General features: G+C 36.8%; 1 protein-coding gene across 8 annotated transcripts in view; it reads left to right on the plus strand.

The window, feature by feature from the left end:
* TENM3 (teneurin transmembrane protein 3) overlaps positions 1 to 26823 on the plus strand; it is a 427807-nt gene that overhangs the window by 293392 nt on the left and 107592 nt on the right. For all 8 annotated transcript variants that reach the window (XM_069493436.1, XM_069493435.1, XM_069493438.1 and 5 more), the window contains 2 exons: positions 7598 to 7720; positions 24048 to 24262. In XM_069493436.1, coding sequence (XP_069349537.1) covers positions 7598 to 7720; positions 24048 to 24262 — 338 coding nt within the window. The remainder of the gene's footprint in view (positions 1 to 7597; positions 7721 to 24047; positions 24263 to 26823) is intronic.

Below are 26823 nucleotides of genomic sequence, written 5' to 3' on the forward strand. Positions count from 1 at the left end.
TATGAAATGGTAAAAGCAACCCTAAAATCTCAATAGCTATACTAGTTATTAATAGCAGCATAACAAATTACCCCCACAATTTAGCAGCTTAAAACAATAAACATTTATTATCTCAAATTTATGTGGGTCATAAATCTGGGTCCAGCTTAGCTGGGTGCCTCTGCCTCAAGGTCTTGAAGCTTGCAGCCAGACTGTAGGCTGGGGCTGCTGTCTCATCTGAGGGCTCAACTGGTGCTGGAGGATCTGCTTCCAAGCTCACTCATGTGGTTTCCAGCAGGCCTCAGTTTCTCATAACGTGGATCTCTCCGCAGTGCTGCCTCATGATATGACAGCTAGTTCTCCCCATGGAAAGCAGTGTAAGAGACAATAGAGCAACCAAAATGGTAGCTGAAGTACTTTATAACCTAAGCTCAGAAGAGACTTTCCATTATTTCCACCGTATGCTTTCCATTTCAAGCAAGTCACTAAATCAAACCTAGTGGGAATTACATAAGAATGTGGACACCAGGAGGTAGAGATTATTTGGGGCTATCTTAGCGGCTACCTATTTCAATAGTTTGACACTGATGGTTTATTTCTTGCTTAAGCTACATGTGCAATGTGGTTCTTGTCAAGGGAATTCTGCTCACTCAAGGACCTAGATTAACAGAAACGCTACTCAGCACATTTTTATCATCACTGCATGGGAAGGCAACAAATTACATATTGTTTCTTAAAGCTTTCTCCCTGAAGTGAGACACATTACCTCTGCCCACATTTCATCATCCATAGCAAAGTTATTAAGGCTCCAAAGGGTCAGGGGACAGTAACTCTAATATATGTGCAGGAGAACTGGATTACTCGTGAATTGCCTTTATGAAAGCCGCGTAAGGATTCAGGGAGAACAACTGAGAAACAGCAGTCAGAGAGCTAGGAAGGAGAACCAGGAGAATTATCAAAGGAGGATAAAGTATGGAAGATGGGTGGCTAATAATGTCAAACACTGTTGAAATGTAAACAGGATGAATGATGTTAAGAGGCTACTGGATGTGGCCATTCCAAAGATACCCATATCATAAGTTAAAGTGAGGAGAAAACAAGGAGTATGTGCTGAGGAAGTATAAACGACATTGTGGTCTCTTCTTTTGAGATATGTGGTAGTAAAGGGAAGGGGAGAAATTAGATAAAAATTTGAAGGAAATCAGAATTAAGAGATCCTTTAAAGTCCTGATTCTCTAATTGAGCATGGTGTTTATACTCTCCTCAAAGTTCTGTGTAATCTGCACTTTGATAACATTGCTTTTTAACATCTTCATCCACATCATTGATAAACATGCTTAAGTAGACGGGCCAAACACAGAAACCTCAGTGTGTGATCAGTCACAACCAGATGGTGATCTGGGTTAAGTTGCCCACTCTGAATGAGAGAGACATTTCTTCATCATAGCAACAAGGATTTCCTGCAGGGTGTCAAGTCATAACAGTTTGTTTCTAATTATGGCAAAAAAAAAAAAAAACCCACACATAACATAAAATTCACAATCTTAACCATTTTTAAGGGTACAGTTCAGTAGTGTTACATATATTCATATTATTGTGCAACAAACCTACAGAACTTTTTCATAGTGCAAAACTAAAACTCTACCCATTAAACAATAATGCCCTATTTCTTCCTCCCCCCAGCTTCTTGTCCCCACCATCTTACTTTATGTTTCTATGAATTTTACTACTTTAGATAGTTCATATAAATGGAATCATACAGTATTTATCTTTTTGTAAATGCCATATTTCATTTAACATAATGTCCTCAAGGTTAATCCATGCTATAGCGTGTGACAGGATTTCCTACCTCTTTAAGGCTTAATAAGTAGTCTATTGTATGTATATACGATATTTTGTTTGTCTGTTCATCCACTGATGGACATTTGGGTTGCTTCCAGTGCTTGACTTGTGAATAGTGCTAGTATGAACATGGGTGTGCAAATACCTCTTCATGGCCTTAATTTCAGTTCTTTTGGATATATAGCCAAAGTGGAATTGCTAGGTCATATGTTAGTTCTCTAATATTTTGAGGAATCACCATACTGTTTCCATAGTAGTTGCAACATTTTATAATCCCAGGACAGTGCACAAGGATTTCAATTTCTCTACATCCTTGCCAAAACACATCATAATGTTTTTAAGCTATAAATCAATTTGGAAGAGCCATGGCTGACAGTCATTAACACAATACATGAATTTTGTTTAATCATATTACTTTGCTCCTGAAAATGTGCACTTCCTGAGGTTTGCAATGAAGGAAGCCTTTCATCGCCCTTCCCTTTCCCTCCTACCTGCTGGAGTCATTTACCATTCTTTTATACTGTGTATTCACTCTGTGTATGCGTTTATTCTAGTTACCTCGTGGGCTGTAACATACACTGTCATAATCACCTTAGCTGCAACCTTATGGGACAGAAAACATGGTAGTCTTATAGAGAAAAACACTTAGAGGGAGGGTAGGGGGAGGGTAGAAACATACATTCTTTAGCTATGCTGTGTGTTAGATGGATTACTTTTAAATAATTTTTTATTTAAGTACTATATACATTTAGAAAAGTCTATGGATAAGTGAGCACGCCAGAGCCACCTCCCAGGTGGAATATTACCAGCACTCCAGAAGCCCCCTATGGGCTCTGCCGGCCATTACCCGCCCCTTCCTCCCTAGAAGTAATTGTGGTGACTTTGATTCCTCCTGATTGATTTTACCTTCCTTTGAACTTTATACACATGGAATTATACAGTCTTCACTTTTTTGTATGACTACATTCTTTTGCTCAGTGTTATGTTTATTCATCCATATTGTTATATCTGGCAGTGGTTCATCCATTTACATTGCTATATAGAATTCCACTGTTAAGTCTGTACTAGAATTTGTTTATTCTGCTATAGGCAGACATCTGGGTTGTTCATAGTTTGCGACTATTACAAATAATGCTTCTGTGAACATTCTTGCTCATGCTTTTTGGTGCTATGTGTATACATATTTCTGTTGGATTTAGAGACAGACTTTTGTAGATGAACTGGGGACTTAACCACCATTTCTACGATTTTTAATATGAGAAAATACATTTCAATTTCAAACAACCAGCGTACAAATGATCTTGCAAAATATAACCGTTTATGGTTGGTAAAAATCTTGTATTTAGAAGTCAGTTTTAATATATGGACAACTTTTGAATATATTTGCCACTGTAAAAAATAGATAAATTAACAATTTATGTTAAAATGTTTAAAATTTCCTTAATGTGTCTGCACAGTTTTAATTCAGAACAATTTATATAAGCAAGGAAACAGCACAGTGCAGAAAAAGAAATATTGAAGTATGGTCAGGAGATCTGATATCATGAATCCTCCTCATACACTAACTTTTTAAAAGACATTGGGTAAGTCACTGACCCTCTCTCTGCCCATGTGTCATCTCCATACAACAGGGGCAATGATCCTGTCACACACTACATTATGAGAAGATAATAGACATCAAGGAATTTTAAAATGTGAAAAACACACTGAACAGATCTATATTATTGCTATAATTTACAGATTCCATTCTGCCTTGGATAACTTTTTAGATACGGATACAGCTAACCCCTCCCCCAATGGAATCACCTAGAAATACATGGAAATGGCAATATATTAATAAAACTATGAAACATGATATAAGAAAATTTTTTATAGATTAAATCTACACAAATATTATGTCTATAATTTTAAATTCACAAGTATAATGTTTACTTTTATAACTTTTAAATTGTTTGTAAGAACCTTAGAGTTAACCAAAATAGCCTGTTCTTAATTTCATCATCATCTTCGTCATATTACTCTAAAAATTTATTTTTAGACAGTATAGTGGAAAAGTACCTGTCTAGCAGAACAGTGGCCAGGACACACAAGTGTTACCGATTGCTGTCCCTGCCCACCCTCCACCCCCAGCACCGTCTCTGCCCTCGGTTTCCCAGTTCTAGTAGGAAAGCATTGTCTGGAGCCTGCGGCCCTCACAGAGGCTACACTTCGCTTCCTTCTGTGTGGACTGTCACACTCCGCTACCCGCCAGCAGACATGCGCACTGGGTATGCCTTTGGTTTAAGGCCAAAGTCCACGGCTTACTGGCTTAAACTCTGTAAAAGCCTCCATTTTCTATCTGCCTCCTTAGCACAGTAGGCAGCACGTCAGTCTCATAAAAAACTCCATTTTCTCAGATTTAAAATGAAAAAAAAAAAAACTATCCAGTGGAAGCTCTGTGAATATTAAATGAGATAATGCCAGTGAAGCACAGGTACAGTACCTGACCCATAGTGTTTGTTCAATGAATGTTTTTAAAAAAAATATATCACCTCATGATGTTCTCACACCAGCAGCAGGAACACTGTCTGGGCTGAGAATGCCTGGCATGGCTCCTCCCCTGCCCCTCCTCACCTACACTCTACCCTCAGAGGGACGAGGGGCTCAGAGGAGCTCTGAGCTCCCTGCTGCTTCTTGCCCCCGTCCTACACTACGCTGGGACACACATACATGGAGGATCCACAGTACTATCCATGAACAGTGGCAGCGAACGCCTTTCCATTGGTTCCATTCTGCTTTCCACCTCATGCATTGGAGAATTGGGCTGATCCTTCTTTATTTTCAGATGTACTTTATTTAGCTAATTTTCCCTTTATTTGTCTGCCAAGGTGTCCCATGTAGTTTTATTACACCACTACTCAGTAATTTCTGTAGCATTCGTGACTTTTATGAGTTTGCCATCTGCCTCTCTCTCTCTTTCTCTCCTTCTCTCTCCCCTCTCTCCCTCGCTTCCAACTTTGGAGAATCAATCCTACCAACACCCTGCATTTGTATAAAAATCTTACTTTATCCATAACGAGTGTCATGAGCATCCCTACAACCAAACACCAACAATTTCAAAGTAGTTAAACTCCCAAGACCAAACAACTTGTTGGTTTCTGTTTTCAGTGCAATATTAAACAAGATATAATATTATTGGATATGATTCTCATTATACAGCATCTTGAGTAGAACCAGAATCCCATTTTATTGAGATTTTCTATAATAAAAAAAATAGATAATAGAGCTGTTGCCCATCTGGCAGAAAATAAAATAGCTTTCCCACCACAAACATCACATTACCTTTTAACATTCAACATCTGTGCACAAACCCATGGATTATCTTTACTCTTCAAAGTCTATTAAAACCAATATGAGCAAATCTATCATTCAAGAAGACTTTTTATGTTAAAAAATCACAATGATGACATATTATTTTGTGTGGAATACTTTGACCCTATTGGAATATTTATTGCTACTATTACAATGTGTGTCTGTCAGAGCTTTTACTATATGCAGAACAAGCTCCCATTATTTTGTTCAAAAATTGCTGGAGTATCTGAAACCCTGAAAAATATATAAAGTGATAAATATTTAGAAAGCTCCTGACATTTTGCCACTCAAACATTACATAATTTAATACAAAATGACATATGAAGTTATACCTCTTTACAAGATGACAACTTGTAAATTCAAGAATTCTATAACCTATATCTTAATCTGTGAAAATCAGAGTTTAAAAAGAATTGCTGGCAGACTATAATTTAATCAGGGAGTGCGGGTATATACATTTGTTATAAATATACAGGGTAGATATAGCTATCATCTGTGTTTGGTATCTTTTTAATACAGCATGCTTTTATATCAAGTTGTATTAACAAAAGAATGTGGTACTGATAATAAAATGTGCTAAAACTATTGAATTTTTTAATTCAATAAATTATGTATAGTAATAGTGGACTTTCACTCAACTACTTTTCATACACCATTACCCGTAAAGCAGTCACTAATTATTAATATGCCTTCCATTCTTAGCCATTTATGTATTTGTCTTGTATTTATTAACTTTTTCTTTAAATTACTGTATTTTTATCCACAACAGTGTTTTCTTAGATTTTAAAATCTCAGAAAATAGATGTATTCCTAACTTTAATTCATTTATATGACAGATACTTATGGAGACCTACTACGTGTTGGGCACTGTATCTCCAAATGTATTTATGTCTTATAAATGAAATACAAAAGTGAACTAAAACAGTCAGGGTAGACTTCCTCAAGGAGTTGACATCCACCATCTGAGCGATGTGTAGATATTTTACCAGGGCTGGGAAACATTGCAGACAGAAGGGACTGTTTGTTGAGAGGCACCATGGTCTCGTCAGGTGACTCCAAGTAGTGCAGTGTATCTGGAGTCGAGAATAAATAAAATGCCATTATAGTAAGAACTGTCTTGCTTTTTGCCAGCTGGCCTTCATGTATTCTGTCTAGAATCGTCACATCAATTAAATAAGGTAGTTTTAACAAGCGTCCTTTTAAAAATAAACCTAATGTCTAACAATATTACATAATTTGTCCAAGGCTAAATATTTTACTAAGGATTGAACCAAAATCTAACTAAATCCAAAGCCCCTGCTCTTTATACTGAGCCAGTTTAATTTTGTTACTACATATATTGGATATTTAAGAAGGGCTGTTTGACAGTGATAGTAATCATATTGCCTTTTTATTCTTTATCCATCTCTCTGGTGAATTCCAATATAGCTAGTGAATAAAATAGTGTCAAAAATATCAGAAAAGTTCTTTTTATGATACCGTATGACCATCACTGGGTTTCCCTACAGATCTGCAGCCTTCTTTAGAGATTAGTTCCTGAATTATATTCTCTGGAGCACAAATGAATGTTTAGTAAGTGTTCTTCGTGAGTATGACACAGACATGTGTCTCTAAATGTTTCAGATAAATTAAGAAAAATAATAAACAATATATTAAAATTTCAAATTATATTTATAATTTAAAATGCATAAGTTAATAGTTATATAGTCTTCTAGTTATACTTTCTAAATATTTTAAATAAAATTAGTACACACAAAATTTTATAAATTTATAAAATTATTATTATACCTACATCAAAAACTCATTACCTGTGCTGTTTAATCTATGCCATTACTGAATTATATGTCATAAATCCAAAAAATTAGTCATCCTAAATTTAGAATACTCAAATCTTATTCGATTTTGTACATCTGAGTCCATTCTAGTCATTTCATCATATACCAGCAAATTCATCTATGGGACCAGTTTTTACTTTCTACCTTAACCCAAATGTACAGTGTCGTATCTCTTGAGTACCCATGGATGTTGCAGCAAAGTAGTATAAATTTGCAAATGACCTGTGGATAAGTAAGTTTGGCAGATGCTGCTACAGAGTATTCTACCACTTAAATAAATGATGGTGAAAAGTTGAATTGGGACAAATTAAAGCAAATAATGATTCATTCCTAAGAGTTTCCTGGTACCAATTAACTGAGTAATATCAAATAATTATTAAAATGCTCCCATACTGCACTGCATTGCTTTGTAAATTACATTTGTTTGAGGAACTCTTTGTTTCATCATTTTTATTGTACAATTATTCTTGGTATTTCAGAAAATGGAAATTTTAACTTTACGTATGACTCTTATTATAAACAGGCCTACCTTTTACTATTGCAGCTAAAAAACAACAAGACTTTAAACAACTTATACGCTTTACCCACAGCAATGCATCTCTTTGGCCTCAACTGGCAGCTACAACAGACTGAAAATGACACATTTGAGAACGGAAAAGTGAGTTCTGATACCATGCCAACAAACACTGTGTCATTACCTTCTGGCGACAATGGTAAGAGAAAGAATTATGTGTTCTGTTTTTCTTTTAGTATCCCTTTTCCGTAAATTTATTTTTACCCATACTTATATCCAGTCTATATGGGAGAGGGAAAAGATTTTGAAATTACAGATATCATCTTTTCATGAGTGTTTCTTATTAATTTACTTGAAAGGTTGAAAATGCACATTTTTATTAAAGGAATAATATGATTTTCTGCCTTCTGATTTGGTGACTAGGCTTTTTCTCTTTTCCCTTTTGCAACTGTGTATTGAGTTTTATTTTTAGTCTACAAATAGATTATAATTCAGTGTGTCATCTCTCTTATTACTTTGGGTACATTAAGTTTTCTTCATTCAACTTGCCTGTGGAGTTGGAATACTGTATTAATTTTATTACAAAAGCTTTTAAATACAAAACATTAAAAGGATTATAATTTATTAACCTTTTCTCTGGTTGCCCTTTCTCTAAACCTTTAAGAGTTTGCACTTTGAGCTAACAAAGACTTTCAAATCAATTGGCTCTGAATTAAAAATGGAATTTAAGTGGTTAGAGAATGCTGTATTTCATTTTTTCAATATACATACCTAGAAAAATGTATATATACACGTGTCTCTATGCATGACTAAAAAGAAGCTATCATATATTTAATAAACATATATGCTGCAATTTTACACGTACCCATTTACTGTGACTAATACTTTGTAAATTTTTTTTATTCTTTGCCTTTCCGTCTTCTGTTTTGTTTTAACAATAATAATACTTTGTGACACTTCTCTTTCTCCTTAGGGAGGTTGAAGAATTTTATAAGACATTAGAATTTTAGGATAATAATGAAACCTCCCCCTCCCCACCCTCATGCAACCTGTTTATACAAGGTTCTGTGTGTTCCAAAATCACTGAAGGCTGGTGACTGACATGTCACCACACCGGAAGTAAGCAGTGGCAGTCACTGTACAGGGAATTAAGGGGGGTAAAGAAAAGGCTTCCTAATAGAAACAGTAGGTGAAAAATTTCAGTTAAGCAAATTTCATTTATCTTAAACAATTGTTTAATGAGCAGAGCAAGTAACTGCACAGAAATTAAGAATTTTTTTTTATTTATACTGATTGAAATTTAGACCATCTCTAAAGTGGATGATTCCTGTGAAAATGATTAAATGGTACTTATTAACCACACACATGTAGGGAACTTTTTTACAGACTAAAAAAATTGTAATTATACTGAAGAGATAAATGCTTATTATGGACATTTTATTTATTTTGCAACATCCTAACCTTTTATTATGATTAAAATGAGAATAGAGTGTGGCGGATTAGTTTCACAGTGCTTAGAAATCTTGGGACTGGGAAAGTTGTGGATTCAGAGATACTCCCACAGCTTCGGTGCTGGTTTCTGGTCTTTTGCCAGGGAATACACCTCTGTTTACATCAGCATTCCTCAGCTCACAGAAGCCTATATTCACATTCTAGCTCCTTCACATATTTACTTTTTAACTTTGAGCAAGGTGCTTAGTAGTTCAGATTTGCAAGAAAATTTTAGGACATCTTACCAGCCCCAGAGGTTTGGAAAAACATATGAATGTGGCTTCAGAAATATCCCATGGAGCTGGAGTCTTCTAAAACAGCAGTGTTTAAACTATTGACCATGACTGCAATAAAAAAAAAAAAATGCATCTTATTTAATATATCAAAACCACTGTACAGAGCCTTTAAGATTAGCTTATGGCAGAGAGTGAAGTCAAGATGGCGAACCAGAGACACCAGATGCCAGATCATCTCAGAAAGAAGGAAAAGTTTTAGATGAAAAAGAACAAACAAACAAACATAGATTGGATATAATTCTGAGGGAAATGTGACAGAACCTACCAGAGATCCATAGGGAGAAGTTGCAGAGCAGAATAGGAAGGAGCAAGGTGTCAGCAGAGATCACCCCCAAGAGGCTTGGAGTCCAGTGGAGTGGTTTGTTTCCCCCCTCACAACTCTGACAGACGGTGGGTTCCTGAGCTGCTGGGGAGCCCTTCTGCCTAGAGAAGCCCATAGGCTGCTGGGAGCTTCCTGTAGACAGGGAACTAGGCTCCCAGCCCCCCTGGGGCGCTTCCCACCCCACAGACCAGAGCAAGGATGGCAGGTGCTATATCGCTTCTCTACCCACTGTGCACATTTGTCCTGCCCAGGGGGCTTCAGATCCTAAGGTTTCATCTCACTCGTTCCCACATAGACATTTTCCAACTCTGACTCAGAGTGCAGGAGCCACAGGGGTCCCGTGGATCCCGGGGAACCAGCGTTACTCCAGCACCTGTACATTCCGGGTGGACAGCCTCCTGGAGGAAGGGACGGGCACAATCAGAGTGCTGGCTTCTCTAGACTCTTTTTTCCCCCTTCCCCTCCCTGACCTGCAGCTGCTGAGAGAGACAACTGAGCCACCACACCAAGGCTTCAACAGAGTAGGGCTCAAACCTTTACTCTTGGGGTCCTGCAGCAGACTGAGGGGTGCTCAAACTGGGAGCTCCCTGCCTGCCAGCCCTCCCTGGTGCTGCTTGCCGTGTGACTCCCTCAGAGCAGGGCATGCCCCAGGAGGAAGGACATCAAACATGCTTGGGCGCCCCATGGACAACCCAGCACTTTTATATGCATGTAAGCAAAGTACCTTCTTCTTAGCTGTGTAAAGAATCCTCCCACGTAAGGAATGGTTAACAGATGCCGCAGAATCAGTTAAGTCCACTGGACTTGTAGGAATTTCCCTTAATGAAAAGAAGTCTATCTCAGGGCTCAGACCTGATCCAAGGAGTGACCTAAACAATAGTCACTTGCCTTCTTTATTATTTCTTGAATAGCCCACGAACCCTAAATTGTAAAAAATTCTTATTTCTGTTTCCAAGTAAAAGTGCTTAATATCTCCTATACAGTGCTTGCAAATCTGGGCACAGAAGGGCAGGAGGGGACTCTACCTGTGAGAAGGGAGGTACCTAAAAACCACTGCGTTTAGGCCTCCGTGATGATCCGCAATGTCCCCCATCACCTACTACTTCAGTTTTATAAACTATCCAGAGAAGCAGATCACATCAACTCTTTAGAAATTCCAGATTACAACCCTTGAGAAAGCCTTAGAATTCTGAACAAAGCTCACTAGGAGAATTAACCGTGCTAAACATAATGAGAAAATTACTTCACAGCTTCTAAATGCAATGCTCTTATTTATACAGTCCTATTTTCTTTTTTATTTTGTAAATATAATTCTAAGGAACAATTACTGTGCTGAGGGTTCAGGAAACTCCCTTATTGCCTATAAGTTAATACTGAACCAAAGCTTCTAAATGGTATTTAGTATCTAAAAGGAGAATTTCTCTTATATGCCATGACCCTTTACTGATTATTCCTGAGACCTCCTTTGACTGCAGATTTTAGAGATGAGATATCAGACGTGTAGGGGCTTAGGCAAAACTGATGGAGATGGACAAAGTGAATTAAGAGGCAAGAATGAAGTTTGTAGCTCAAACACTGGTCTCTTTCCAGAAACTAAAATTATTCCTCTGGACCAAGGAATTCATTTAGCCTAATGTACTGGGAAGAATCACACAGGCCTGTACTCAGATCCTAGCTCCTTTGTTTGCTCCCTGTGTAACCTTGAGCAAGTTACTTGACCTCTCTGAGACTCAATTTCCTCACGTGCAAAGAGGGAATAATAACTCCTACCTCTCGGCTCACCAACTGCAGCAGTCTGGCAACCCTACCATATTGTCCTTGCAAACTTCTCTCCCCGACACTTCTCAACAAGTATTTCAAATCTTCCTACTATACTCAAAACCCTCTCTTGGCAGATGACCTGGCATTCTGTTTAAAAAATATTAAATAAATAGCAATCTTCAGAGGGAGCTTTCTTGATTTCCTCTAAATGAGCCTTCATTCCTATGTTCATGTGGACCTATCTTTCCACCCTTTTCTCCCCATACTCAAGGTTAATATTTCCATGGGTGCCCTTGATCCCATTCTGTATCTTCAGAATTTCCCCATTCTACAGACACTTCTCAGTCAACATTTGAACATTTCAACGTCTCTCACATCTTGGAAAAAAATCCTTTGGCTTTGCCATGGCTGTCCATCACCTATCAGCCACTGAAACTGATGTCTCCAGAGTTCCCCACTGCTGTGTCAATAGCTGCAGTGAATATTCTTCACTGGGTTGTTTTTGTTTGTTTGTTTGAGACAGAGTCTTGCACTGTCACCCAGACTGGAGTGCAGTAGCATCATCATGGCTCACTGCAACCTCAAACTCCTGGGCTCAAGTGATCCTCCTCCCTCAGCCTCCTGAGTAGCAGAGAATACAGGTGCTCACCACCACGCTCAGCTAATTTTTCTATATTTTGTAGAGATGGGGGTCTCACTCTTGCTCAGGCTGGTCTTGAACTCCTGACCTCAAGCAATCCTCCCACCTTGGCATCCCAGAGTGCTAAAATTACAGGCGTGAGCCACCATGCCTGTCCCTACCCTTCACTCTTTGCTGTGTTTGAGTTCTTGGTAGCATTTAATAGTTAACCTATCGCTCCTAGTTGAAATGTTCTTTTCCCTTAGCTTCTGTGATTACCACATTTACCTTGACTTTCTTCCTGACTTTTTTGGCAGTGATGTCTCAATTTGGTTTGTTGACTCATCTCCCTGTACCTGATCCCCAAACATTGCTGTTGCTTAAGACTCTGCTCTTTCACAATATAATCACTCTGGTTCTCTCACCCACTCTCCTGGCTCCAGATACGTTCTCTGTGCCATTAACTCCCAAATCGGTAAGTCCAGCCTAGCTCTCTCTCCCCAGCTCCAGACATCAACTATATAAAATCTACCCAAATCTCTTTGGAACATCTCCACTTGGGTGTCTGTCAAGTATCACAAAATCAGGTGTCTAAAACAGCCCATCAATTACTTTGGTTAAAATTACCTGTGATTGAAGAAACAGGACTAACAGGACTCTAAGAGCATCGCATTTTATTCACTGTTGTTTATAGTATTTGCATTATTAGTTCCTTTGTATAATAGTTCCTTAATTAGATGCTATATTGATTTTGTCCATTAAACTATGTTTGCAAAGTAGTTATTTCTTATTTCACGTAGCTGGTGCTGTAACACTGTATATCCACAATGTTAAGTTATGGCATGTGGTTGTTTATAAAAAGCTATGTTCTCTTGGACATCTCAAAGTCAGGGTATGAATCCAAGGTTAGGTCACAGACTTGGAGGGTGGCTATTGATTGTCTATAAATGCTTAACCTTGTTTCCTGACATCTTAATTATTAGAGCCTCTGTGGGATTTAAGAAGATATTATCATTTACCCTCTTCAACAATTGCACTTACACTTTTACCGTTGAATTTCTTTTCTGCCTTTCTATTTTATTCATTATAGGCTTGTTTCCTCACATCATATGCCAGTGGCAAATTCATCATGATATGTGACAAAATATTTCTTTTATATTTTACACAAGTATCTTGTAACTTTTATGTATTTTATGAGTATTTTGTAACTTTCAGTGATTTTTCTGATATCACAGAATAATTTTCAGATACCAAACCTCTTAATTACCAATATGACTTTAAATACTGTTTTGTCCTTACAGCACCTATGACTGGTAAACAATTATTTATAAATTTTTTTTCAGAGTTCAAACTACTCTTTTTAAGGCATTATCTGAAAAAATGCCACTCTGCTGATGGGTTTTCAGACAAACTGGTCATCACATACGAAGGAGAAGAGTAACAATAGCTTTGCATACATGGTCTCTTTATATTTTCACACTCTGACAACTGGATTTTAAGACATTAAGACTTGTGACACATACTTCCTGATGAAAGAGAAAAACCACAGTTAGTAAGTGAAAAGACTGCTAGTGGCTCCCACATGCAGGCACAACAGGACACGTTAAAAAAAAATCTTCAAGATGATACTCTATTGTGTTTGAAGACATGCTGTATCTCACCCTTACTGTGAAGGCTTTAATTGGTTTGATTCCTAACCCACAAGCTTTGAGTTTAGAATAACTACAGGGCACTCTGTTGCCCTATCTCTATTTTTTCCTCCGGTTTTCCTCCTTTTTCTCTTGGTAAAACCTACAGACAACCTTAGTGTTTCCTATGATCATTCCCAGGTTCAGGCGCTAGGGCTTTATGGATGCAGTGATCTCAGTAAGGGAGGATAGAGAGCCCTAGAACTGGCCTTCCTTTTATTTCCTCTGAAGCCAAAGTTTTCTGGAATTCAGGACATGATGAAAGACTTCTGTGTCCAGGCTTTTATCTAAGAGGATTGATGAGCTTCAGAGGAAAAGGTTGTGCAAGTATTTACAAGTTTATCAAACTGTGTCAATGGCTCGCTGACTTCCAGGTGTGTTTACAATCAATAGAGAACATTTGGAAATGCTAACAGGAACGACCACACTGGACTTGGCCAAATTAGAGAAGGGCTATGACTTGAAAAGCGACTCGATGGTGCAGAATTTAAAAAGACAAAGCCCCTTCACAAACCCCTGGTCCCCTGATATTCAAACTAGAAGCTTACACAGGAATGTCATGCTAATCTAAGCTACCGTTTCTGTGGATTTCAGCAGAGAAAAGTCAGTGATGTCCTTATGTCTCTACATCGCTGATTGTAATTAGAGGGCAGGTCTTCATCTACCTGTTAGAAAAGACATATTCTAATACTTTAATTAAAAAACACGTTCTAAATAGTTTAATAACTTGAAGCAAATAGAAGCTGACATGTACTTAGAGATGAGATTCATATTTAACAGGAAAAGCTAAAATAGATCAGTGATTTCCGACTATTTTGTTCTTGTGTTCCTGTGCCCCCTTAAACAAAGTATGTATACAAATTTAAATTAAATTTTTTTATTTCCTGAGACCATATAATAATGTTTTTAAAAACCTTCCTACTATATTGAATTATGCTTACAAATATTAGCTGTATGCGTTTGACTGAAAACAACCTAATTATTACATAAATATGTGAAGCATTTTGATAATGAGGAAACATAAAAAGTGAACATGTGTTAAAAATATCTCTCTGAGATGAATGGGAACTGTTTTCAAATAGTTTATGTATTCATCGACGAATATTACTTATTCATATTATAATATTACTTATTATAAGAATAAAGCAAAATTCTATTCCTGTTCTCCTTTTTTATAAGTATAAACATGAGAAATCTTGCTACAAAATAAGTAAGTGGGAATGGAAGGATTTTTTAGAGCAATGCTGTTCAATTCTTTAAAGTCTTTTTTAGTCATATGTGAAAAATCGCATTTCTAATAAGTATGTTTAGTGGTCTATAAGCTGCCAATTCCATCACATTTCTTCTTTAGTTTTGCTGAAAGCAAAGAATTGGCAACTACCTACTTTGAAAAAGATTTGTTAGACACAGTTTTTATAATCAATCTATTTCTCCATTTCTGCGTAGTATACCGAAAAAGGCTTTACCAAGGCTTAGCAAAATACTACTAATTATACTTGTTATTCTTTTACTTAGCTGCACTTTGTTTACTCTGGTATTCTCAGAATGGGGTGGAAAATGGAACTATTATTCATACTAATTCACTTTTATATTCTATTTTCTAATGCTTTCATCTTATTACAGGCATACCTTGTTTTATTGCACTTTGCTTTATTGTGCTTTGCAGATATTGCATTTTTTAAAAATGGAAGGTTTGTGGCAACCCTGCATCAAATAAGTCTAGTGGTGCTATTTTTCTAACGCATGTGCTCACTTAATGTCTCTGTGTCACGTATTGGTAATTCTTGCAACATTTCAAACTTTTTCGTTATTATTATATCTTCTGTTGCCCAGGCTAGTGTGCAGTGGTGTCATTATAGCTCACAGCAACCTCAAACTCCTGGGCTCAAGTGATCCTCTTGCCTCAGCCTCCCAAGTGGCTAGGACTACAAGCTCATGCCACCACATCAGGCTAATTTTTCTATTTTTTGTAGAGATGGGGTCTTGCCCTCACTAAGGCTGGTCTCTAACTCCTGACCTCTAACGATCCTTCCTCCTCAGCTTCCCAAAGTATTAGGATTACAGGTGTGAGCCACCACACCTGGCGTCACTATTACTATATCTTTTATGATGATCTTTGACCAGTGATCTTTGATGTTACTATTGTAATTGTTTTGGGCTGCCATATATTAACCCCATATGAGATAGAAAATTTAATCAATAAATTGTATGTGTTTGCACTACTGCTCAGCTGACCGACCATCCCACCCCCCTTAGCACCTTCACCCCCTTTCTGTCTCCTTCTCTTCCGGTTTCCCTATTCTCTGTCTGAGACACAGCAATATTGAAATTAGGCCAATTAACAACCCTACAATGGCCTCTAAGCATTCAAGTGAAAAGAAAAATTGCACATCTCTCACTTTAAATCAAAAGCCAGAAATTATTAAGCTTAGTGAGGAAGGCATGTTGAAAGCCAAGATAGGCCTCTTGAGCCAAAGAATTAGCCAGGTTGCGAATGCAAAGGAAAAGTCTTGAATAAAATTAAAAGTGCTACTCCAGTAAATGCACAAATGATACAAGAAAGTGAAGTAGCCTTGTTGCTGATATGGAGAAAGAAGATCAAACCAGCTACAACATTCTGCCTAATCCAGACCAAAGTCCTAACTCTCTTTAATTCTGTGAAGGCTGAGAGAGGTGAGAAAGCTGCAGAAGCAAACTTGGAAGCTAGCAGAGATTGGCTCTCGAGGTTTAAGAAAAGAAGCCATCTCCGTAACATAGAAGTGCAACGTGAAGCAGCAAGTGCTGATGGAGAAGCTGTAGCAAGTTACCCAGAAGCTCTAGCTAAGATCGTTGGTGACTACACTAAACAACAGATTTTTAATGTAGACAAAACAGTCTTACATTGGAAGAAGATGCCATCTAGAACTTTCATAGCTAGATAAGAGAAATCAATGCCTGGCTTCAAAGCTTCAAAGGACAGGCTGACTCTCTTATTAAAGGCTAATGCAGCTGGCGACTAGAAGTAGAAGCCAATGCTCATTTGGCACTCCAAAACTCCTAGGACCCTTAATTAAGAATTATGCTAAATGTACTCTGCCTCTATAGATTCAACAACAAAGTCTGAATGACAGCATATCAGTTTACAGCATGGTTTATTGACTATTTTAAGCCCACTGTTGAGAACTACTGCTCAGAAAAGAGATTCCTTTCAAAATATTATCGTTCATGGACAATACAAGTCATCACCCAAGAACTCTGATGGAAATGTGCACAGAGATTAACGTTGTTTTCATGGCTGCTAACACAACATCCATTCTGTAGCCAATGGATCAAGGAGTAATTTTGACTTTCAGGTCTTATTATTTAAAAAATACATTTTGTAAGGCTATATAGCTGCCATAGACGGTGATTCCTCTGACGGATCTAGGCAAAGTAAAGTGAAAACTTTCTGGAAAGGATTGACCATTCTAGATGCCATTAAGAATATTTGTAATTCTTAGGAGGAGGTCAAAACATCAACATTAATAGGAGTTTAGAAGTTGATTCCAATCCTCATGGATGACTTTAAGGGATTCAAGACTTCAGAGGAGAAAGTAACTGCAGATGTGGTGGAAAAAATCAAAAGAACTAGAATTAGAAATGGAACCCAAAGATGTGACCAAGTTGCCACAATCTCATGATCAAATTTTAATGAATGAAGAGTTACTTCTTATGGATGAGTAGAGAAAGTGATTTCTTGAGATGGAATCTACTCTTGGTATAGATGCTGTGAACATTGTTGAAATGACAACATAATATTTAGAACATTACATCAACTTAGTGGATAAAGCAGCCTCAGGGCTTACGAGAATTGACTTCAATTTTAAAAGACGTTCTACTGTGGGTAAAATGCTGTCAAACAGCATTGCATGCTAAAGAGAAAAGGAAGAGTCAGTCAATGCCACAAACTTTATTGTTGTCCTATTTTAAGAAATTGTCACAGCCACCCCATCCTTCAGCAACCACCAATCTGATCATTCAGTGGCCATCAACATCAAGGCAAGACCCTCCACCAGCAAAAAGATTACAACTCGCTGAAAACCCAGGTGATCATTAGCAATGTTTATGTGTAAAGTATTTTTAAATAAGGTATGCAAGTTGATTTTCAGACATAATTCTATTTCACTCTTAATAGACTACAGTATAGTATAAACATAATTTTTATATGCACCGGGAAGCCAAAAAATTCATGTGGCTCACTTTATTGTGATATTCTCTGTATTGCGGTGGTCTGGAACCCAACCCACAGTTTCTCTGAGGTATGCCTGTGTATGCTTCAGATATATTTATTTCATTAGCTCATTTAGTTTATGAGAAATACCCATTATGTGATTTAACTGGCAAAGCCAGTACTTATCAAATTCACTTTTTGCCAGAAAAAGTCTGACTTATTTTTTCAGTTCAGATAAATTAATCTACATTTTGTTTACAACCATCTCAGATCTGAATTCCTGCTCTAGGTAGGTAGGTAAAGCACAAATCTTTGCCATAAACTTGGCAATTGGAATAAATAAGGCATCACTGCATTTAATATTTCTTATTGACATTCTCCTTGTAATCATGAAACTCGTCTGCAGATGAAAGCATTCTTTGGCAATTGTTAGGGGTGGGTGATAAGGTCATTAAAACTGTTATCCCTCCATCTTGAGATATCCAATTTCAAAATACGCCAGCAATCTTAAATACCCCATTTTTAATTCCACACTTTGCCCTTGCTAGAAATACATGTAAGACAGAGAAAGACATTGAAGCCCTACCTTGGGTTTATGGTGTCTTGAATAAAGGAGGCCTAACCAAAAAAAAAAATGATTTAAATTTTGCCACACTGTAAGCTTTGTGCTACAAGATAATGTGTCATAGTAAAATTCTGGGTGTGTGAGAGGTGTGCAATTCTTTTGTAAAGAAAGTCTACATATGGAAGTTGTTGAGGTTCTAGAAATTAATTGTATTAAAATGAATTACCCCATTTCTCATTGAAAAGTCTTAACGTACCCTAGGAATATGACGACCGTTGTTTGACGACCCCTGGAGTAGGTGACCCCCGTGGGAATTTGACCTGTAAAATTCTGTGATGTTGTGATTAATTAGGCTTTTTCATTACAGGAGAAAAAAAGATTATCACAGCTACTGCTGCCCCATTCAAGCACTTCCAGTCAATCTTCATTGTTTTGTTTTACAAATAAAGAACCCTCTTTCTGAAAAAGAGCCACCTGTTCAATTAGCTTAGGGACTAATTGAATAAGGAGATACACTTATTGACAACAATGGGTCTTTATATCATTTCAGTGAGAGATTTTAACCCCTGGAAATCAATATATGGAGAAAGCAACAAAGCAAAATACCCAGCTATCATAGTCAGAACTTGATTATTATTACCAAGTAGTAATTACCAAATACTTGATTACTATTAATTAATTTATGGGAAATACCCGTTATATAATTTAACTGGTAGAGCCAGTACTCATTAAAATCAAATTTGTTTTTTGCCAGAAAAAGTCTGGCTCATTTTTTCTTGATTTACTTGTTTACTATTACCAAATGATAATAAAGTCAGAACTTGATTACTATTACAAAAGCTAATGCTCTCAAGTAAAGATAATGTTTTGGAAAAAGAAAATTCCAGGATTAGCACCAGTTTATGCTTCCCAGCTTTCAAAGCACAGGTATGATATTAAAACAGCTAAAAACCATTTATAGCAGCAATAGATAGGATCAACACCAGAGAGTAGATTAAATTACATAAGCTTCAGATAGTACTGATAGAACTTGTTAATAACAATAAAGTATATTAGCCTTAGAAATGTATAAACGATTAATGAGTTCAAATATGAGCCATAGTCATATTTAAATATGATATGTGTACTAACAGAGCTTAGTTGAAAAAACTAGTATTCTATTTAATACTTTAAAAATAGTTTCATGTGGAGGTCAATCAAAAGACAAAAACTTAGTTGGAACTTGTTATAAATTCTAATATAAAGAGTGCTATGTTGTAGTATCCATGGCAGTTTTTGTTTTGTACACACTGGTAATTCCTTCCTACTAAAAATAAGTATAACTTTATGTCCTAAAATTATAAGTAGATTCTCTAGTGTGGTTCAATGAGTTAATATTTCTGATTTTATATGAAATAGACAAGTAAATTTAAAACTTAGTAATTGCAAATGATATTTTTGTTTTAATAAAAAGCAACGATTCAACTGATAATTATTTAAAACAAATGGTTTTGGAATCATGCAGACCTTGATTTGAATCTTGACTGTACCACTTATTTTGGTCACATTGTTTACTTATCTGAGGTTTAGTTTCTTCATCTTAAAATGACATCAACCTCATGGAATTCTTTTTTTTTTTGTTTTTTGTTTTTTGTTTTCAGAAGTTTGTATTTGCTTGTATTGAGCATTTTTCCTCATACAATGCTACAATTTATTATTTATTTATTTATTTTTTTAATTTCAGCTTATTATGGGGGTACAAAAGTTCAGGTTATATATATTGCCCATGTACCACCCATCCCCCCAAGTCAGAGCTTCAAGCATGTCCATTCCCCAGACAGTGCGCATTGCACTCATCATGTAGTTATACCCCATCCCCTCCCCCCACCCCCCACCTCAGTCCGGTACCCAATTGGTGTTATTCCCAAATGTGCACTTAGGTGATGATCAGGGAAACCAATTTGCTGGTGAGTACATGTGGTGTTTATTTTTCCATTCTTGGGATACTTCACTTAACAGAATGGGTTCCAACTCTCTCCAGGAGAACAAAAGAGATTCCATATCACTGTTATTTCTTATAGCTGATTAATACTCCATAGTATACATATACCACAATTTACTAATCCATTCATGAATTGATGGGCATTTGGGTTGTTTCCACATCTTTGCAATTGTGAATTGTGCTGCTATAAACATTCGGGTACAGGTGTCTTTGTCATAGAATGACTTTTGTTCCTTTGGGTAGATGCCCAATAATGGGATTGCTGGATCTAATGGTAGGTCTACTTGAATCTGTTTAAGGTATCTCCATAATGCTTTCCACAGGGGTTGCACTAGTTTGCAGTCCCACCAGCAGTGTATGAGTGTTCCTGTCTCTCCACATCCACGCCAACATGTGTTGTTTTGGGACTTTTTGATAAAGGTCATTCTCACTGGAGTTAAGTGATATCTTATTGTGGTTTTGATTTGCATTTCCCTGATTATTAGGGATGTTGAGCATTTTTTCCTATGTTTGTTAGCCATTCTTACATCTTCTTTTGAAAAATTTCTATGAATGGAATTCTTTTGAAATTTAAAACAAATAATATAGGTGAAGCTACCTGCCATGTCATAGGTTCTCACTAAAGATTAATTCCATTTCTCGCTCTCTCCCTCAATTATCTCAAAAAAGGCTAATTGATGACAAATGTAGGCTCCTCTGCAGAAGCATCCTAACTGAAAAGTAGAATGTCCGGTCTCAGATATTTCTATGAGTAAAGCAAGATATTTGTTTAGATAGAAAGCAAAATGATCTGTCAGTGATAGGATTACATATTTTTTCTCTTTTTACTTAACTGTATGTTCTGATTTTGCTAAAATGAATGAGTACCATTATTATAAAATAAATATTTAAGATATCTATGAATGATGCATAGTTTATAATCTAAGTTGATACATGAAAACTTACAATGATTACTTACTATAACTCAAGTTTGAAATTTTATTCCTTAGAGCATTTTATATTCCTAAATTCATTCAAGAAAAATAGACCTGATACCTGAAAGATTATAAACTGCCATGATTATGGACATTGGGAAAGCAGAGGGGAAGTGAGATTGTAAATAATGTCTTTTTGTTAAGCTTCCTTCTACAGCCCCCTTCTGCCTCATCGGGGGTTATTGCAGCTGTGTCCTCACTCATCTGTCCTCTCCAGGCTTCCCACACTACTGCGCTTTAATGTTCCTGAAACAATGATTTCATTTCACCTTTAGCCTGCTCAGAACCCTTAATGGGTCTCCATTTAGCGATCGCTGTCCTTTGCAACCGATGGTACATGTGTCATTGTAGGATGCAGTAGTCCAAGTAGAAAGCAATCCTAACATTTACTGCTAATATACTCTCCCTCAAACCTCTCATTTATCTGTAAGTGTGAATCTGTTGTGAACTGCATCAGATCCCATCAGCCATACACTGGGTATCTCTGCCTTACTCGTCTGTGGTGTAGAGCATTTTTCTGAGTAATTTTGAATTCTGTTTCTCTTGATTACAAACACACACACCGCAACACAAAAACAAGTGCCTTTGTGCCACTGAAATACAGTTTACCCATAAGTCTTCTGTAAGTATGTATTTTTAAAACACACCATACATGATATGCACAGTAACAGAATGTTATAAACGTATACATCTTCAGGGAAAAGGGTGTAATAATGCTCTTTGATGGAATGAAAATACAAAATACAAAAAAAATCACCAACATAATGAATAAAGACCATATTCTTTAACATGGTATTCAAGGCCTTCCACAAACTGATGCCGTTTTCCCTTTGCAACCTCACGTCCCGTTACCCCCATGACAAACCAATTCAGTACTTACTGAGGGCTAAACACTGTGATCATTTATCCTACGTACCACGGGTAATCCTTAGAAGAGTCCACTGATTGCATTGCTGTTCCCATTTTCTAGATGAGGTTTAGTATCTTCCTTAAGGTCAAACAGCTAATTAGCGACAGAGCCAGGATTCAAACCCAGGTTTGTCTGACTCCAAACCCAGTTTTCTTAATTTCTTTTCTGGCCAGATGGATTTCTGTGCTCACTGTCACCCTAACACCTGTCCGGTTCCACTGCTGTGTTCGTGATAACGACATTTACCCCAACCCAGAAACCTTATCCTACCTGCCCTTCAGCATATGCCTCAGCACTTACCTCTTCAGGGAAACCTTTCCGCCTCCAGCCTGCAGTAATACCACCTTCCTCTGACCTTGGTTCTTGTGTTGCTCCAGGTGCTCATTGAATTATCAGTTTGGGTGTTGTCTCCCCAACCAGGTAATCAGCTGCGTGATGGCAGAAGCTATAGGAGCCAGAGTAGATCATCTCTAAGATTCTACTCCTTAGTTTGTGTTTGTTTTTATCGCCCATAGTGCTGTGCCTAGTAGACACACAGTAAAAATACACTCAGTGTTAAGGTAATAACTCTTCCCAGATAGTCAGAAGACTCTTTCCTGTCATTAAGATAATTTACAACTCTCAGACTTGAAATTATGTCCTCTAAATTTTGAATTAACAACATCTATGTAGACTATATTCAGCTTAATGTTAGGAAAAGACAAAGTGGGTAGTGAGTCAACTTTGTTATCACTTTTAAAGTGTTGCATGGACAGAGGATAATTGGCCTAGTTTCATTCTGTTCCCCAGCCTTCAGGGACCCTTTCTGCGTAAGAGACAGTGTGGTTCCGTTTCCACTGACGGCAAGTTGTGAAACTTCTGTCACTAACCCCCTCAGAGTAACTGAGAAGGAACCTTGGCATAGAGGGGACAGGGGGACGCCAACCGAAAAAAAGTAGTCTTAGATCTGTTTTCTAGCTGCGGGCTATGCAGGTAGAGAGGGGATGGTCTCTAAGAGGTGGCAGAGATCCGGGAGCAGAGAGGTTTGTTCCTACGGGTTGAAGGCCAGGGTGGGGAGCGGCACAGTGTGCCCACTGAGGCTGAAAGTGAGTTTGAAATAACAGTGGTGACAGCCTACATCAAAAACTTTGTGAGAATTTAAGCTTATCCCTCCTTCCCTTCTCCTCACAATGTTCCTACGACACCCTCCCTGCTTCCCTTCCAGCATCTGATTTTTCATTCACCCTTGTAGTTTAGAGAGAACTACATGAATCAGTGGCATTGATTGGTTTTGTTGTTTGTTTAAGAATTGATTTGGAAATCTCCATAATCCATACTGCCTTAATTTGCACTTTGCAGTGTTATGGTATGTTTAGAATGACTGATAAGTACTAGACTAAATCTCTCCCAAGAAATAACAAGACATATAATTTGTAAGATAATTATGTTTCAAGTGAAAAAGAAAGACTGTAGGTGTGAAAACAGCTTTAGTAACAGGCATACCTTGGGGGAAGTCAAAGGATTTTGACTTAAATATCTTAAAGAATGTGCTAAATCAGAATTAGTAAAACAGCAATATCTAACAAAAAAAGCTTTTCAAGTGAAAATTTTATGAGAGCATTTTGTGAGAAAAAGATGAAATGTCTTAGCATTTAGTAAAAAGAACTTTTTCAAGAATTTCAAAAACCTGTTTTGTTTTGTTTTTTTTTTTTAAATCTTTCATTCTTCATCAGTGGATCTCTTACATCCAGGAAAATTGGGTGGATTTACACAAGAAAACAACACCATAGATTCCGGAGAACTGGATATTGGCCGAAGAGCAATTCAAGAGGTTCCTCCCGGGATCTTCTGGAGATCACAGCTCTTTATTGATCAGCCACAGTTTCTTAAATTCAATATCTCTCTTCAGAAGGATGCATTGATCGGAGTATATGGCCGAAAAGGCTTACCACCTTCCCACACTCAGGTAAGATTAGGCTTTGCCATCGATAAAATTAAAACTGCTAGTTGCGTTTTTTTAACTTATTCCATTTCTTCCTAAATTCAGCTGTTTGGTTAACTGTTGGACCACTTTTGAATTGACCTTTTATAGTGGAAAGAATTTTTAATGCAGGTTACACATACTGTGAGGTTTGTGAATGAGTGACAGGAAGGATGATATTTTCTTGCTTTGGTCGTTATTGACTAATTAAAATGTACTAAGTTTGTGAGTGACTTAATGAATACTGAATGAACATCATCTGAGCACCTCGTAAAACCCCATGGATGTTCCAAGTGTTTTCCAAAGATTTCTGTGATGATTTCAGATGCTCTTATTCCTTTCATGTAACAAATGCATAACAATTCATCTCAAACATGTATTCATTCTGTTCCAAATATATTTTTAAACTTATGCCAGATTTACTCTTAGTAAAGAAATGATGGGAACATAAACATAAATATGATGGTATGAACTTTATCAACTCAAGCTACTGTTCCTCTTCTAAAGTGATTAGCACTGAGATAAAGAGGAAAAAGAGCTTTCGTAGATAACCAAGGGTGATCACATCAGCGTGGTCCTCACAACAATCCACATAATCCTAAATGTCAAGGAACTTTGAAGTCAGCTCCCTGGCGTAAAATTTCCTTCCCAATAACAATCGCCAATGGAGAGCCGCTGTCAATTCCACAGGCTTTTCCATAATCTGATACAGTACCAGGTTATAATGTGTGAATGGGAAATTGTGGCTTAAAATAGCTTCCATCATGTTTAAGAGAAATTATTTAAATTCCCTACCATAAAATTGGAACCGAGACTTTTCCCAAGATCAACTATTATGTTTGTAAATAGAAGAATTTCAAAAATGCAATAATTGCTTAATTAAAATTGACAGTTGGATGACCTTGAAGTTATATTTGATAATCGGTTTATTTACCCATGGGATTTCATGCTGATTTAGTTTGATTTATAAAATAAGAATTTTCATGGATGCTTTATATTATGTAATGTTGTGAGAAATGTTTTTTCTATAACCTAGGAAGATAAATTATGAAGAAAAGTTATATACTAATAAAGAAATTATATCTTTAGAGAAGATGAGTGAGAAAATTTCAACATGCTTTCTCTAATGTAATGTGGATTTGGTTCATATACATACCTAAATTTTATGGCTGCTGAAATTTTTTAATGTCAGGCTTTAGTGTATTCATTTTTCTTATTTAACATTTTTCATATCTACATCATTAAAGTAAATGTCTTTGATCCTTACACATCAAATACTTCTTATGTACTAGTGTCCAATTTTAAATTTTAGATTTGACTCCAGTTCATACTATAGGTGACACTGACTAGGGTATAATAACCACATCTTCTTAAATGGAAGGCCTCTATAACTTTAATTATAGTAGATAGATTTGCATTTATAGCAATAATCCTGTAAAATATGAAAAACTATTTTTCCACTGAAACCACAGATGTGGATTATACATTATTTGTGTATAATTCAAGAAGTATACCTCTAAGCTGAGCACAATAGTGAAGCATGTAGCTTCTAAATTCCAGAAAATAATTTCAGATGAAAATTACTGTGTTGTACACTTCAAAGGTTTATTTAAAGATTTGGGGTTGATTCTTTGCAAGTTGTATATAACATATAAGATTACAGAAATAAAAGGTGCAGTTTCAGGTTTTCTCATAGTTCTTTTGGTATTTAAACATAACACATGTGATATCCACTTTTCTCTTCTGCCACAATATGTGTTTAAGTAGGTTATGCATTTTCTCAAGTTTCACAGCTATTATTATAGTTCCTTCCTCTGGTTTATTCAAGATCAGCAGAGCAAACAGCTGTTTCTGAGTTCAGTGTTTAAACATGAAATATTCTATAAAGCAGGCCAAATTGAACATTTCTCCGTTTCTGGGGAACGTTAAATAAATCAACCTGAAATAATTAAAATTGGCCAGCCATTCAGAATAGTCACGTGAGTTTTAAAAGTCTTAGTGACTCTTTATAAAACCATCCATTTGATTATTGCCAAGGAATCAGTTGCCTTTCTTTTCCCCGATGCCCAGTTCTTTCTCCTGGACAGTTAGAGGTCTAAGGAAGCCATTGAGCACTTTACGGTTAAGTGTCCTGTGGCATTTTAGTGCACCTGCTGAAGGCTGTTCTAGAATAGGAGTCGGAAACCTGGGTTCCAAGCCCACCCTCACCACTTTGTGACTTTGTGACTCTGCACAAGTCACTTAACATCTCTAAGCCTCACAGTCTGTTGGTAAAATGAGAGAATTGGATCAGATGATCTCTAAATTCCCCTCCTTCTTTATATTCCAATGATTTACAGCAAGACTCTGCCACCACCAGAAAGTTGATTAAAGGACACAGTTAAGTATTTATAGATTCTGAGTTTTCATCATTTTAATAACAGAATTGAATTAAACAGATAGATTGTCTAGCCATTGAGAAGTGAAACACCGACATACTTTTAAAAAATCTATTTGCATTTTTAAATGGTCTATTAGATAATCAACATAAATACAAAAAACGCGGG

Source organism: Eulemur rufifrons, chromosome 18, assembly GCF_041146395.1.
Source record: "Eulemur rufifrons isolate Redbay chromosome 18, OSU_ERuf_1, whole genome shotgun sequence".
Classification (NCBI taxonomy): Eukaryota; Metazoa; Chordata; class Mammalia; order Primates; family Lemuridae; genus Eulemur; species Eulemur rufifrons.